The sequence below is a fragment of the Opisthorchis viverrini genome (assembly GCF_000715545.1).
Source record: "Opisthorchis viverrini unplaced genomic scaffold opera_v5_234, whole genome shotgun sequence".
Lineage (NCBI taxonomy): Eukaryota > Metazoa > Platyhelminthes > Trematoda > Opisthorchiida > Opisthorchiidae > Opisthorchis > Opisthorchis viverrini.
The window spans coordinates 264,409-280,014 of record NW_008751892.1 but is presented as its reverse complement, the minus strand read 5'-3'; the positions used below and the strand labels follow the sequence as shown (position 1 = coordinate 280,014).

At 44.7% G+C, this 15,606-nt stretch overlaps 2 protein-coding genes across 2 annotated transcripts in view; one reads left to right on the top strand and one right to left on the bottom strand.

The window, feature by feature from the left end:
* T265_14664 (hypothetical protein) overlaps positions 1-12,147 on the top strand; it is a gene marked incomplete at both ends in the record, with an annotated part of 32,021 nt that extends 19,874 nt beyond the window's left edge. Inside the window, 3 exons of the mRNA XM_009174673.1 lie at positions 5,263-5,379; positions 9,429-9,530; positions 11,127-12,147. Of these exons, the coding sequence (XP_009172937.1) occupies positions 5,263-5,379; positions 9,429-9,530; positions 11,127-11,579 (672 nt within the window). The remainder of the gene's footprint in view (positions 1-5,262; positions 5,380-9,428; positions 9,531-11,126) is intronic.
* A 1,293-nt stretch (positions 12,148-13,440) lies between these two features.
* T265_08769 (hypothetical protein) overlaps positions 13,441-15,606 on the bottom strand; it is a gene marked incomplete at both ends in the record, with an annotated part of 52,777 nt that continues 50,611 nt past the window's right edge. Inside the window, one exon of the mRNA XM_009174661.1 lies at positions 13,441-13,676. Coding sequence (XP_009172925.1) covers positions 13,441-13,676 — 236 coding nt within the window. The remainder of the gene's footprint in view (positions 13,677-15,606) is intronic.

Below are 15,606 nucleotides of genomic sequence, written 5' to 3'. Positions count from 1 at the left end.
GATCCGCTTGAAGTGTCCGAATGCAGCTTCGCTTGTGGCAATTTGAATGGTTGGCATCTCCACCATAGCCAATCTGCTCTCCTCAACCGTCTATATGTCTAGAACGTCGGTATTGTACAATGGGAGGCCGGTGAGCGAAGAGCATTGGTATATCTGCGTCGAGTTTATTTGATTACTCAGTTGAATCCGAAATGTCAATCAACTTACCCAAACTAAATGTATACAAGCATTCGGACCCAGTGTGTGACCTTGATTAACGTTGCTGTATTAGAATGCGGTTTTGTTCGTCTTCTTTATATTTGTGAAGAGCTCCTTTTCAAAGGCAAATCACTCCACTGTGGATCATGTCGAGCTACTCTTAGGCTTTGACGAAAGGTCAGCAGGCATCGGGTATCAAATGGTCGAATGTTTTCTCAGGTCTTACGCATTCGAGAGCATTTCTGTCATAGTGCACTCATGAGTTAGGACGGGAGCTTCACATGGCCTCAATACATATGATCTTACTGGCGTTATTTCCTGCTGTTCAATTAATATCTATGCTTCCTAATCACTGTCCTCAATTTGTGAACTACGTGACTGGAATGCCAATTTATTGTACTACAGCAGTTCTCGATTGGAATCCAAACTTATTATGCATCCTTACTAGGAGAAACCTCTCGGGGAAATGTAGCGTGTGCTTCACACCTGAAGTTTGCAGCGAATAGCTGGCCATCGCACTTGAGTGACATAGAAAAGCTGCGCTCCTTGAGGAGAAATAGAACTGGTAGTAACGAACGCAATGAGCTTGATTAACTTGACTGTAGTTCGTTCAGCTGTAACACTCTTTCAGCGCTTTACTGCCATGCCACCAGACGGAAGCACGGGAGCTGGGGTAATTCCAGGTTGCCCAAGCCTAGACAGGGGAAGTCGAGAGGTAGAGGTCGGATTCGAACCGCGGACCTAGTGGGTTCGACGTTTACTATAATGTCTCGTTATCGGAAGTCAATGCACTTTGAGTTTTCGACTCCATCCGTTCACAGTAAAATGAGATGGTATCGCGTAGGCTTTGTCATGATTCCCAGAATAAAATGGGACGAAACCTTGTGACTACTTCACCCATATTGACGGGCCGTCAATTTTTGTCAAATAATATATAAGTCAACCAACAAAATTACGACTTTTCCTACTCTGCTTAGACGTAAATGAAGTTGAAACGGCTCCTTCACAGTGTATGAACTACTGTGTCGCAATAGCAGGCAATTAGTGAATGCTGTCATCGTGATCTTGAGCATCACTGACATCATGCCAGTATTAAGTAATGGTGCCCCACTGCCATTCAGCCATGAGCGAAGAACGCCCTGATAGATAGTCTAAAATGGGAGGATAGCGAGGGCTTTGTACAACAAAGCCTTGTACCGCGGTGCACGTACCCTTGAACAACGTTGGACTACAGATAGATGTGCATTGTGTTTGGTGAGATACCGTCAACAGACCGATGCGACATCTCTTTGGACGCAAGCTCTACGTGCTACTTTAGTGGATGTACGAAGGCTGAATCCACTGTGCAACCTACTGAACCAGACGGAATTGGGTCTTGTTTCGTTATGAGTCCTTTGAATTATCCATTTCCATCCTAGAGATTACCGCTTGGAATGTTGAATCTCGTGATGGCTGCCCAGTGTGCGGCTTTTTTCTCAGTGGATGCCCTCTGCTGACGGGTAGCGTTGAACTGGATGCTTTTAGGAGCAAAAGCTCAGAGGACATTTGGCTAATTAGACGCAGCTAAACTTCTATTAACCTGTGCGATCTCTCCGATCATTTATTGGTGTCGGTGATTCGCTTTCCCTCTACATCTTTTTTGGAAGCTTGAGCTGTAGGACACCTTGTTGTTAGAGACTGCCATAAACAATGTAGAATGTGACTACTCACAAGGTTGCTGAAAACTCTTCGACAGCCCACGACCGGTTTCGCCTTCTAGGGGCTCATCAAAAAGGCGCAGTCCCCGAGTTTCCGTCAACCTTATGTTCTACTTGAACTCAAATCGGACTGTTTTCAAGAAATACACTCATTCGCAAATCAATTTGTTTTTCACGAGAGACTCAACTGAATCTCTCGTTTATGATATTCTAGGACTGAATGTGCTGTACACAGACCATCTCCTGTCCTAGTTGGCTCGATATTTTAGATATCGCAGTATATTTTCGGTGTAAATTACCTAGTTTCAGCTTGTGTCAGCCATAGAACGCTGCGCTTCAACAGACGATTGCGTATTTTGGTTGCACTTTGGAGCTAGTGGAAATGAACACATCAGTAATGTGTTAACTGGACCTATAACTGACTAATGAACACAGTAATTTGCTTATGGAAGTGTCATTTGTATCCCATATTCCTGGGGAGGGGGAGTTTGACAGAGAAATCGATGAATATGCCAGCTATGTCGAACCTAAGTTCACATGGAAATGTCTCGAAACTGAAACGGTCTTTAGGATATGTGAAACAACGTGAGTTTTTATGGTGGGCGATATTAATTAACTAGCCTGACAAAGGTTCCGTCATTTCCATATCTTTGAAGGTTTCGTGTGGTACTGGGTTACCGTTGATGAAAGTTTAAGTTATGTTCTGCACTGCTAAGATGTGATGGTTATCTATTTGATGGGATCCAGATAGGAGTGGTGCAGTGATATTAATAATGCGCAACATGTGCTTGAAATGGTAGGCGCAATCTGATTTCCGGTAGTCCAACCTGTCTCCGACACCATTTATCATTGTCCCGGTTTTTTTCTCTCCGCCCGTTTAACGCAGTACCTATCTTATGTTGCTAGTGGGCAAACAACCCTGATGTTTGGTTGCAAATAGAAAGAAGTCATGACTAGATGAGTTACTCTGCAATAGAAATAATGCATAATTCAGTGGATGCATCAAATTCTGGTTGCTGATATGTCAGTTGCAAATAGTGGAGTTGCTCTGAATTTTCTCCTTTGCCGTCAAATGCTGATGCAGACGGCAGGATAATACAACACATGGTCAACGAATTCCCCCAGAGGTGCGGCGTACGTACCCATCTATGAGTTTTGACGCTGAGTGAAAAAAAGTTCAGGCTTTTCGGTGGACTGTCGTTGACATGTTCAAACGGATGACATGATTTATCCGTGAGATTTTCAATGCAGCAACCAGCAGATTGTTCAGACAACAGTCATGAGGGAGTCATGCTGTGACGCATAGGGTATCTGTTAAATTGTATCGCTCCATATTCGTTCATAGTGCAATAAGAACGTTCGAAAACTAGTAAATTGAAACAGTGAATTACTGGGGCCCTAAAAACGGGAAAGACATTTCAAAGAATTAATTTTGTTGGTTCATTTGGGATGGCTGCAACAGAATAACGGAGGTAGAAATTTCCTAATGATGATCGCAGATAAGTAGGAAATCCTCCTATTTCGAACTGCCAGTCTGTTTTGTCTGTTGTTAGTATTCCTCAACTATAAGCACGGGTTACCAGGAGGACGTCACTTATTAGTGGGATTATGCATTCTCGCGTTTATCACACCAGGTTACCTCAGGCTTGCGCAACCGTTGTATAGACCATCAAATCTAGCAACGTAAGTAACCACCACACAGTCCTGCTTATTCCGTCGCCAGTTGGTTCATTTGGGATGGCTGCAACAGAATAACGGAGGTAGAAATTTCCTAATGATGATCGCAGATAAGTAGGAAATCCTCCTATTTCGAACTGCCAGTCTGTTTTGTCTGTTGTTAGTATTCCTCAACTATAAGCACGGGTTACCAGGAGGACGTCACTTATTAGTGGGATTATGCATTCTCGCGTTTATCACACCAGGTTACCTCAGGCTTGCGCAACCGTTGTATAGACCATCAAATCTAGCAACGTAAGTAACCACCACACAGTCCTGCTTATCTCCGTCGCCATGTGCATTAATTAGGTAACAGTCCAACAAACTCTACGCCGGAACCTGTGTGACAGCGTACCCCCATTCGTGAGCTTTACGCACAGTAGTGTGGGCCTTGCTCTCGCCACGTGCGTTTTTTGCGGACGATATATCTAAGACGGATTTGTGATGCCTTGTGTAGTAATGGCTGTTTCCCTGAAAGATGCACAGCGAGTCAGACGCACCACGACAGAACGTTCCCGCTCTTCTCGATCAGTGATCCGTCTTTTACTGGGAGGCTTTCACGTACCCGCCGTTCCATGATTCACAAAAGGTCATGCTGACTAAAGTCAGCCCTCCAAGAGCACTCACAAGGGATCTCATTTGATATCAGCTTCTTTTACACAGTTTCCATAGTTTATGGCGAATTGTTGTAATTATCAGAGGCGCACTTTACTTCAACAGCCAGAACGCAACTTTGGCCTTTTTGCCGTCCGTTTGTATGGCAGTTGCAGAGTAACGTAGGTGACCTTTGGAATCGGCATACCGATGGTACCCACCCATTCGCGTACTCGCGGGCTAATGTTTCTCGCGGCTTAGTATTTCGTTTCACCTACGAAGTCGGCTGACCAACGGTGACCACACGCACGTGGATCTACTCCCGAGTAGCCTTTTTCAAGTCGAATCACCTACTGCTTTTGAGCACGTAGAGCGGTATGATATACCCACATGTCTAGAGTCATTGTGATTGCTTATCTGAAGTTGGGCTCTATGGATTTGATACATTCACAATGTGAATGTTTATCCAATAGTGTGGTTTCAATGGCATCAGTAATTCAACCAAGTTCGAAAGATATTCAGGTCGTCAAACATTTCCAAAAACGACCTGAAGTGAGCGATAGAAACACTGAAGCTTGTTTGGCTTCCCTTGAATTAAGGTACACATACAAGACCCACGAACGTAAACATGAACCGAATGGAGCTAGGTAGTAAAGAACCAAATAAATTCAAAACAGTCAAAGCATAATTGTTCGCCAACTCTTTTACGTTCATTTTCCGCAGTCAAAATCATCAATACTATCCAGGAACGAAGCTCGTCGAATCTAAAGGGAGTTCATCTGTATCGTCACCATCAACTTCAGCAAAATTCATAAAACCGTTACTAACTTTATGGATTGTGTTGGCCCTGGCTGGCTTGGATCTATGCTGACCATGATCAAGATTTTTCTCTACATGGATGGCCACCTAATTGTGTGCCCTAAGAATTGCGTTGCCACGGGATGGAGAGTGCTCCACCTCCCGAATTCTCTACTTATATTATCCAATCTAGCGTACATTTTTGGAGTCAATTTGTCCGCAACACGCCCAACTCCGTTTATTATTTTTGTCGTTTTAGATGTACAACCGGCTTCGGCAACGAATCCTGGAACGGCAGTGCACGGAGTTGCTGCACGAGCTTGCTGATAAACCAGACGCTCCGAAGGGTGCAGTTGAACAAGGTTTTGCCATAGAGGTTGGTTTTTATCATCCTTTGTGAGGGAATTTTCCAGATTTAGTGAAAATGAGTGCGTAGGTCATCGACAAGTTGTGGAACTCAACACAGGATAATTTGACATGGCATGATGGTTGAAGGACAGTGGCGCTGCCTCCTCACAGTGCCGATGAGTCGCACTGATGATCACCCACATGGAATACCATTGTGTAGTGTTCAGCTACTAATCAGAAGAGTCCGAATCTCCCTATAAACTCGTGTGTGGTGCATCGCTGAAGAGCCACACTACAATACCATATTATAATGTTAGATTTCATTGTGATATAATACAACGTTATAATACAGTAATATTAAGTAAAAGTGCAACGGTTTCTCAGGTTCGTATGCGTGTCGGCCTTCGCTGGAGACAACGATGTGGTAGCCAACCGTGGCGTCGTTTGCGTTCATGCTATAGGTTCCTACCCAGACTGTGTAACCCAGTGTTGGATTGTATGCTTCTTGGATGTTTGTGGTGGCCTTTCCCTAGGTCCCTTCCTTGTCTAATTTTTCTTCTTTCCATTATAGGGATCTCAAATAAATTGACATGTTTGTACGGCTTTAAAACACCAGTGGTGTTGCTGTCACTAGTGATGGTGATGATAATGAGCATGACAACCATCAGTCAAATGGGCAATATTACTTGGGATCCACCGCCTTTGGGTTTTCTAGAATGCCTCCATTTTTCATTTACTGACGATGATGAGAGCTGCGTATCGTGTGAGAGCTGTTCTGTCAGCCGCCGCAACTGTCCGATTTTGCTTACCAACCTTCGAGTCGCAGTGTTGATAATCTCAATGGCATTCTTACGGGTTTTACGAGCTGGCCAAGAAAGCTGCTGTCATTCACTCGATTCACTGCTTCGGTTTGTCGGAGTACTGCTGTCTATTACACTGAACCGCCCTATGTTTAAGATGCGCTTATCTCGAGCAGACAAACGGACCAAACGGTATCATAATGCTGTTGGGCAGTTAGCTGAAATTGGCTTATCGACTTGGGTTGTCGTAGTAGCGGTGATCTGAGCTAGCAGTGTGACTATTCCAACTTTTCATGAGTCCGTTAGTCGAATGTTGAACTTTAGAGCTACAAAGCCAGTTGTCCTTGCACGGCGAACCATTACAACATCACATGTGGCTTCCGTTTACTTCTCCTATGCTGCCACATTCCAACGACAAAATGTCGTCTCTTGTTTGCGTCAACAGCGCCCCCAATAGGCCGGGTTCTAACGAGCGGGATCACAAGTTAGTACACTGGTTCGATCAATCAGTGGGTTAAAAATGGACTGACCTGCATCACAACATATACTTCAATCATATAGGCCAGTATGGTTTACCGACGTAAGCGAAAGTCAAGGCATATTTTGTGATGGGCGTCGTTTGATGTGGACATACAGTCGAGTCAACCGATCCCTCTCTACCGACGCCGAATTCGCGGTCATGATGCTCACGCCGGTAGCGGTTTACCGGCATTGTATTGTGAGATTCCCTGTTTATGGCAGCTTTTATTGATTACTCTCGTAGATTGTGAATCCGTAAAGTGGAGTCGCAGAGTTCGCATGATCTGTTTTTTTCGGAGAATTAAACAAAACAGGCCACCAGACAGACTGACATGGAGGGTAACTCCTCATCAGTATCCTGCGATTCAAGTCGAGTGGGCACAAATGTCGCTGCTTCCCATGGAAATCACTTTAGTGACAGCTAAAATCGGTTAACAAATCGCAAGCTCCGCCTTCACGGCTACTGGTAGCTGCACAACTTACGTTTTGTGCTTCTTAAGGACAGATTAAACTTCTGTTTAGAGATCAAGCTCGGCTAACAGAGGGTCGCATCAAACATAACCAACTTACATCATATGGTCCCGGTCATTGGGCACCTTAGGTAAAATGAACGACTAGTCACGCAGGAGGTTAAATCGGGATTGTTGTGCCGGCCGGTTTAACTGAAAATACTTGAGATCTTTACTGTGTTCACTTTTCAAATACGGCATCTCGGTTAGCTCAAGACTACTGTTCAGATGCAGAGAAGCCACAACTGAGTATGCTGCTCCAAAAAGCCCTCTGTTTGGTTGGTCAGGGGACTGGCTCACTTGTGCCACAGTAGTAATCACTGAATGACTCATGGAAATCAGGTTACGTAACCGCATGTAACAGGCAGATGCAGTTTAATCCCCTTACTATGACACGATCCATTTATTCAGGATGATAGTGTTATGCTCAATATTCACACGTGCCTTACTGTCAAAAATCTGGTGCACATCTGTCTGTACTGTCAGCCCGCACATCTAGACAACCCCAGCACACTGCGCTATCTCGTCAATATAACTTGATATTCTCATGTCTCCCTTCATGGGCTTGCTCAAATAGTCTGTTTGAACGGCACCGAATGTAATAATGATGAAGCCTCAGCTCAATTCTGTATCTGATCCTTCAAAGCTACAGTTTTCTGCAGCAGAACCACCAAGGGTAGACGAAGTGCATACAATGCCCAAAGAAAGTCGAAAATCACTATACAGCGACTTTTAGCAATAACGACTAGTCACGCAGGAGGTTAAATCGGGATTGTTGTGCCGGCCAGTTTAACTGAAAATACTTGAGATCTTTACTGTGTTCACTTTTCAAATACGGCATCTCGGTTAGCTCAAGACTACTGTTCAGATGCAGAGAAGCCACAACTGAGTATGCTGCTCCAAAAAGCCCTCTGTTTGGTTGGTCAGGGGACTGTCTCACTTGTGCCACAGTAGTAATCACTGAATGACTCATGGAAATCAGGTTACTTAACCGCATGTAACAGGCAGATGCAGTTTAATCCCCTTACTATGACACGATCCATTTATTCAGGATGATAGTGTTATGCTCAATATTCACACGTGCCTTACTGTCAAAAATCTGGTGCACATCTGTCTGTACTGTCAGCCCGCACATCTAGACAACCCCAGCACACTGCGCTATCTCGTCAATATAACTTGATATTCTCATGTCTCCCTTCATGGGCTTGCTCAAATAGTCTGTTTGAACGGCACCGAATGTAATAATGATGAAGCCTCAGCTCAATTCTGTATCTGATCCTTCAAAGCTACAGTTTTCTGCAGCAGAACCACCAAGGGTAGACGAAGTGCATACAATGCCCAAAGAAAGTCGACAGCGACATTTTAGCAATTTGGGTGTTTTTTGGTGGCGCCGTGGCAACCAGCATTCGGCGGATAGTGGGGCTTGATTGGCTGCTAGGTCCACATTTCCGACCAGTCGGAACTCGTCTTGACTCTAGACCGCTAAGTAGCCCGATGGGCTGGCCAGTCACATGCGACTAAGGCCTATCGTCCGTTCTACCGCCTAATTGCGAACGATGATGCGGCTTTGGCATAAGGTTTCGCTAAACAGTTTCCGTGACCTCTATAAATCACAAATATGTAGCTGTTTCTTTTCCGCTTTCGGTCTCCGACACCGATTCACAAGAAAACATCATTGAGATCCAGAGATAGGCCTGAGTTGCTTCGTATATAACTTCATTATTCCTAACACCGGGAACGTGTCAACAGGTGAAACCGAATGTGCTTGATTCTCGTCTCCAGTATCAGCTTGCTTCTGGTTGCACTGAGCAACCCAAGATTACGAGTGACCCTAGGGATAATATTTGATTGTCAAGACTTCGACAGTGCCATTCCCCATAGTTACCTTCGCAACCCTTTGAGCAAAGGACTTTTGTTCGGTTGCTTCGTAATTATGAGAGTAACTTCCCAAGGGACATCATTGCATAGAGGCACTGATGGCCTGCTTGGTCCGCGAATCATGCTTTACGAAAGGCAGTAGTGATTACATTCAAAAAGTATGACTGAATATAATTTCTCGCAGTAAGTGATGATCTCGCAATGTCCACGCTTTTTTATTCTCCGTTTGTTCTCACTGTTCCTACCATGTTCGCCGCGTCAATAAAACAATGGCTCTGCGAATAGTTAATCATATATTGCGATCCCACGAATTTGATTAAGATAGCCTCCACAACGTTTGGTAATTGCATTGGTTTCCCCTTGGTTTGCAGCTCTTTACTCTTGTGCACGATGTCCTTCGGAATTACCGCGATGCCCGATGCAAGGTGGGTCGCATTCTCAACGACGAGGACCTTTACTACCTCACACGCAAGGTAAGCATTCACGTTTCCACCGTGTCGCTAATTGCAAACGACTTTACAAGTCGTCATCGTTGTCCTACTTTTTTTGCTTTTGCTTAAATAATTATTATGTAGTCTTTTTATTCGCTTAATGGCCTACGGACTGCGTATTTTTTCACTGACCTGAATTGTTTGATAGAAATCTGGACGTATGTTGTGGGCTTCAAATAGCATTGTTTGGAATTTCGTAAAAATGTGCACAGACTCCGATGGGGTTGAAGTATGGACAAATCCGGAAGCAGTCGATGGGGTTGAAGTATGGACAAATCCGGACACTTTCATTGGTGATTGGAAGCAGTTTTCAGCTGGACCCTCGCCTTAGGGTTCTTTCTGATTTCCCGATAACTGCTGTTGCCGACTGACAAGAAATCCTAGTCTGCTAAGTGGCCTGATCTCGCTCAAGGGACTCATGTGCTATTCGTTGTTGACCTGTTCGCCGAGCTTTGCAATTAACTTCCGAACATTTCGTCACTAAACGTGAAGAAGTCATCAGTGCATGGTTAGGTGAGTGCCATGCTCCGTGAACAGATCAACAGCCAGCCGGTCAACAAGCAATGGACCTACCCGTGCCACCAGTATTTCAACACAATGGCAGCTACTTTGCTTTACGTGAACTACCCCTCCAGACCACTTCAAAGTCTCCTCTTGGTGAACGGCATGGGTGACTGTCTAAAAGAAGTCGCGGATATTACGTGATCATTTTGGTATTTTGGACTCGCTCCACTACATCCCTTCACAGATTGCAGACACTAGTCGCTAGTTACATTCAGGGTTGTAAACCGAGTCTCGCAACACCAGCCAAAGGAGTAGACAACGGTTTTGGTGATTACGGAGGTGATAGGCACTTAACTGCTCCTTCATAACGTTTTCAAACGCCTTGCTGGGGCCGTGAGCACAGTTTTCACATCCTCACAAGTACCTATAACAATAGGTCTAGCTAGCTTAAACGTACGTGTGTCCATCATAAGCTGTCTATCCCCTTTCGCCCACCAACAACGGGAATCGACTCAGAGCTCAGTTCCATTTAGAATGATTAAGACTTAGTAGCAAGAGGGTTTATCCTAAAGATTGCGGTTTCAATCGTCCTCAGTGATCACAACATCAGCATACGATAATGTCAGTCTATTTAAGTAATCTGTCGGTAATTCTACAGACGATAGAGAATTGGAGGCTATTTTAGGAGGTCGTTCACACCATGCCCGAGTGCTTTCAAATAATGGATGGATGGACCAGGAATACTTTCTTCTCGGTCGAATGTGATTTCTGATAAATTCACGCTCCGAGTTACATTGATTTTACTCCGAGAATTAAGTGGGAAACCACACATATAAATACAACAACAAATCCCTTTTGAAAAGGGTTGCTATGTTCCTCAGTAGCCTTCCATCAAGTGTGTCAGTAAGAGTTACAGATAATGATTCCGTCAAACAGTTAGTTTCTGGATGTTCTAAATGCGTATGTAAACACTGATATCTTTATGCTGTCTATTTGTCTCCCAAGCAGTTCACCCCATTTGTGTATCTTCATTTCCACAGATGCACTCAGTTTTCCTGTTACCTTCCATTTCAGCTCGCTCAGGCAGTCATAATGAAAGAAGTACAAAAGTGGCGCTCAGATCAAGCAGCGTGTTCTTCATCCTTATTCGCGTCTGCTCCTATTCCAGAGCTGACTGCTTCTGTCAACGCCCGTGTATCTGCGTATGTTAAGCGGTACATGGAATCCAAAGGCGCATTCTACCGACGCAGGGTCCAGCAAGGTCCTATACCTCCTGTGTCTAGTCAGAAACTGCAACTTGTTGCCCATGCCAAACCCGAAGGTGCGACCAATCACCATCATCACCATTTACAGTACACACACTCCACACAGAACACGTTGCCTTTACGTCCACGCGGTGGTCAAACACATTTTCCTCATATGGTCTCTAAGGCCCTCGACAACCCTTCAGGGAGTCGATCTTATATCACTCCCCCGAAACCCGTTCCAAATGTCAGTACTGGACCTGATCGTAATCTTCAGATTTGATTTCTATTTTGACACAATTCTGTGGTTTATATAAGTCACTCACAGTGTCTGGTGCACCCAGCTATCCCGCTCATGGTTGTGCTCAGGTGCACTCACATTAACTGATCGAGCTGCCTTGTGTTGCCGCTGAGTTCACGGAATTCACGCGCGCAATGTAATAATGTGTCTATCCTCACTTATTTATTTTTCTCTTTTATTTGTTTTGGTCGTGTGACTTTGTCTGAGCCAGCTTATGGGTGCGATTGTATAGATAGATGCGTCCCAAACATGAGCGCCCGGCTCGAGGCAAGTGTGTATATATGGTTATCCCTTTTTGCACCAGTTGTATAGTGTGCATCAGCTGGATCCGCAATGAACTCTCGAGGCTTTCTTTTCCGTTTCTATCCCGCTGCCACGCCACCCTACGCTTTGTGTAGTGTATTTTTAAACTTGCAATCTGGATCCCCCATCTTGTGACCAATTTCTCAGGCGATACCACCCCGTTATGGTCTAAGCCCCTCGTTCATGGAGAAATTTCCCAAACATCTGTGTATGCATTCTCACCCTGATGCGATCAATATATGGTTACTTTAGTAGAGTCCTCGTCAAAGTATGTCCTTGTAGCCGCCTGTGGTGAGGTTAGCCCGTCTTGAATACATCAATGGGTTGCTAACATTGTGCCGTAACTCAAGCCTTTGTGGTTTTATTCTTCGTATTCCACAGGGCTGTGATGCATTGCAGCGTACTGAGGTGATATATGTCGTGTCTGCAACCCTCATAAATCCTCCGTGCTCTGAAATACTTTGGTTCTCCTAAGCTAATCACTTCGAATTCTGAGTTGTGCTAAGCAAACCGACTCGATTGCGGACGGATTCGATATCGAATAGTGGTAGGTATATTGCGATATGGAGAGAGGTTGCGAGTTGCTGAATAAGTCACGGCGTACTATGGAGCAGGTTCCAGTAATTCGAGTTGTTTACACACCAGTTGAGGCATAATTTGTCCGAATAAAGCAATGTGGAGCCAGAAGGCTCTGGAATGTAACAGGCCGGTGTATTATCAGGTACTGGTAAACCGTCTTGCCTCCCGAGCCCGACAGCATCCAAGGAAGCGGAGCGAAGATGGTGTCGGAAATAGACAGCGCCTTGATGACAAACCGTCTACCACTTCATTTGGGTCAAGCCGTGATCTATGAGCTCAGAGCAAGTCGCATTTTTCGAAGTATGTAGACGTCCGCTCGCTTGAAGCGGTGAGTTTCCATCAGTTATTCACAGACGCCGATGGGTTTTTTACTCTTTCCTAACTGCATTGTTCTAGCTGATTTGCAACAGGACTTCGTTCTGGTAATCCGTCGTTGTACATATGCTCGGAAAGTTTTGGCTGTACTGTGTAATGAAGTCAATGCACAGAGTGTTGACAGAAGTCAGTTGAACTTTTGTTCTGGAAAGATTCCAGACCTTGAGTTCCTGTTGCAGATTTTTGCCTATCGGGAAATGAGGCTTCGGCAGATGTTTCGGGGCGCTTTACTGTCTTTGTCTTTGATGGCTCTTCCAAGGTATTGCTTAGTTCTGAAGGTTGACTGCGTTGTCATTTCAAAGTCGTTCCAGGCTGAATGGTAGTGTTCAGTTACTAACCGGGAAGTTAGAAGAATCCCAGATCATTGTTACCAGAACAAATTGGGGCAATCAGCTACACTGATATATTTTGCAGCGAAGCCTTGGCACGATATATGCCTTAGGAGGAAACCTGGGATGATGGCACTTTACAAGAGCATAAAGTATTGGACGATGGCTGGGAAATGTGCTGCTTCAGGCCAATGCATGTGGTGCTTCTGTGTGTTGGGCAAACGAGTGGGCCGTAAGTCTTTAGCATATGAATTTCGTCAAAATCTTTGTCTGCGATTCTCACAAGGCGAATTTGACGGTACTAAATTCGAACAACTAGATATCACGCTAATATGCGGGACTGATCTGACGAAAATATTTATACGGGAATATTGTGGCTCATGCTGCTGATGGTGCGCACAGTGATAGTTTTTTTCGACGGGTAACGAAATGTCTGCAACCTGACTGCCAGGCTCGGCGAACAGACCAACAAGCAATTGAAACACAGCAGATTCTGCATGCTGCTGTTTCTTGGTGGTAGTTTCCGTTCATCATGAAAAATTCTAGCACTTTATCCTAGAGTTGCTCACAGCTTGTGATAACTTCGTCAACTATGTCTTAACCCTAAATCTGTTGTGTAGAGCTTGTCAGGGAACTTCGAGCAAAGTTCGTACTGTCCCTGGGTGGCTTGCACAGAACATTGAATCACTCAGATCTGTAAAGAAACAATAGTGAATGCCCCATATACTGCGCCATACCTAGTGATCTGGATTCTCATTTTGGACTCCCTTACGGCAAAAGTGCTTCAGTTAGGTTAACCAAAACAGGTTCACTGTCAGAAGCTACAGTTGAAGGATCGACTAATCGCTTGATTGAGAATAGATGCCAAACTGAATACGAGACGGAAAACCTGTTCGCAGGTGAGTCACGCCGAATTTGGCCCAATGGGTTGCCGTTGTCCTTTCCAATGGTCACGTGAAAATTCCTTGCTCGCATACTCAGACGAAGTCATATTCAATCCACATGACCCAACGGCCAAACCCTATTACTAGGCTCAAACTGAACCCAGAATAGTCTTCGTATAAGTGGGCCGGCCTTGCAATACAACCGAACTGGACGACAAGAGTGACAAACGGATGCGACGACTCCGTGCTGTTATGGATGCAGTGATTGGCGTTGTCTGGTACTGCCACAGTTGGTCTGTTAAATCCGACTGAGCCGAAGATCAGTCCACGCAAGGCTCGGATTGGAGCGTCTTGATCATGCTTTTAACGGTAGACAGAAGAATTTGTACAGTTTTTTATGAATAGTGCAGAGGTAACGCGGACTTGAGCGTACTCTGAAGCTTTTCTAAGGTGGACCAGATGCACATAGTTAGAGATGCATAGTAACGGGCTTGAAAAGATCGAAGCAGGCCTTAGACAGAAGTTGTTCCAAAGCCCGTTGGGATTTGCACACCCGTTCCGACGAATCGTTCTTCAACTGCCTTAGTATTCCACTTATCTGTATACTTTGACGTCATTTCTCGCGGCGAAAACGGGACATCCTGTAACTTTTATCTAATTTTTGAATTAACTACTTTAAATAAATTAGCCTTCATGACTTTAATTTACCTCTGGCCAAACAATTGAGGGGAGCGCAGTGTTAGAAAATTATAGAACTGGGCTGTGTATACACAATAACCAGCACATAAGTTATCTAATAAAATGTTTATCAAACTTCGTCTGTTGTTGACAAAGAACGATGGAATTCGTGAAACGATGCAATCCGTTGTGCATGTGAAAGTTTTTCAATCTAGAATTGAAGTCAATCTACACCGAAAAGCCCAGGTGCCAGTTAACACGTGATCACACTATATGAATTCCGTGATCGAACGATGGGTGGCGCTATGTCGCGCATAAATACTGGTCGACCACACTGTTCATCAGCTGATCATGACCGGACGGCTTAGTCAACTGTTACCTGTGAAAGAAAGAGGACCTTCGCTGCGGAGTTATTAGAAAATGCCAACTGACGAGTAAGCTAAACTCATTTGCATCTTATTTACAAAAACTGGACATCTGTCTTCTGAACGCGTCTTCTTGAACTTTCCTGGGTACTCATTGACTCCAATCATTCGTTGATCAAATCCTAGCAAATGCTACAGAGCGACCATACAAATTCAGCAACAGATCTCCCTTCTCAAGAGACGCAAAGTGAATTTACAGGAACAAAGCACACTACTCGCATGCCCCGTCACGAAGAGACTGGAACTTACCGTGGTGTGACGGTTTGCGTACCTCAGCGATCCATTGAGCTATACTGGAGAGTGTCCCGCGACACTCACAGAGTCTCTCATACCAGGCTGGTCAATGGTTAGAGGTCTGACGAACACAGTCTCCTGGCCCTCCAGGTTGGGGGTTGGAACATGTGGCGACTTGTTCCGTAGAAATGGTAATACATTT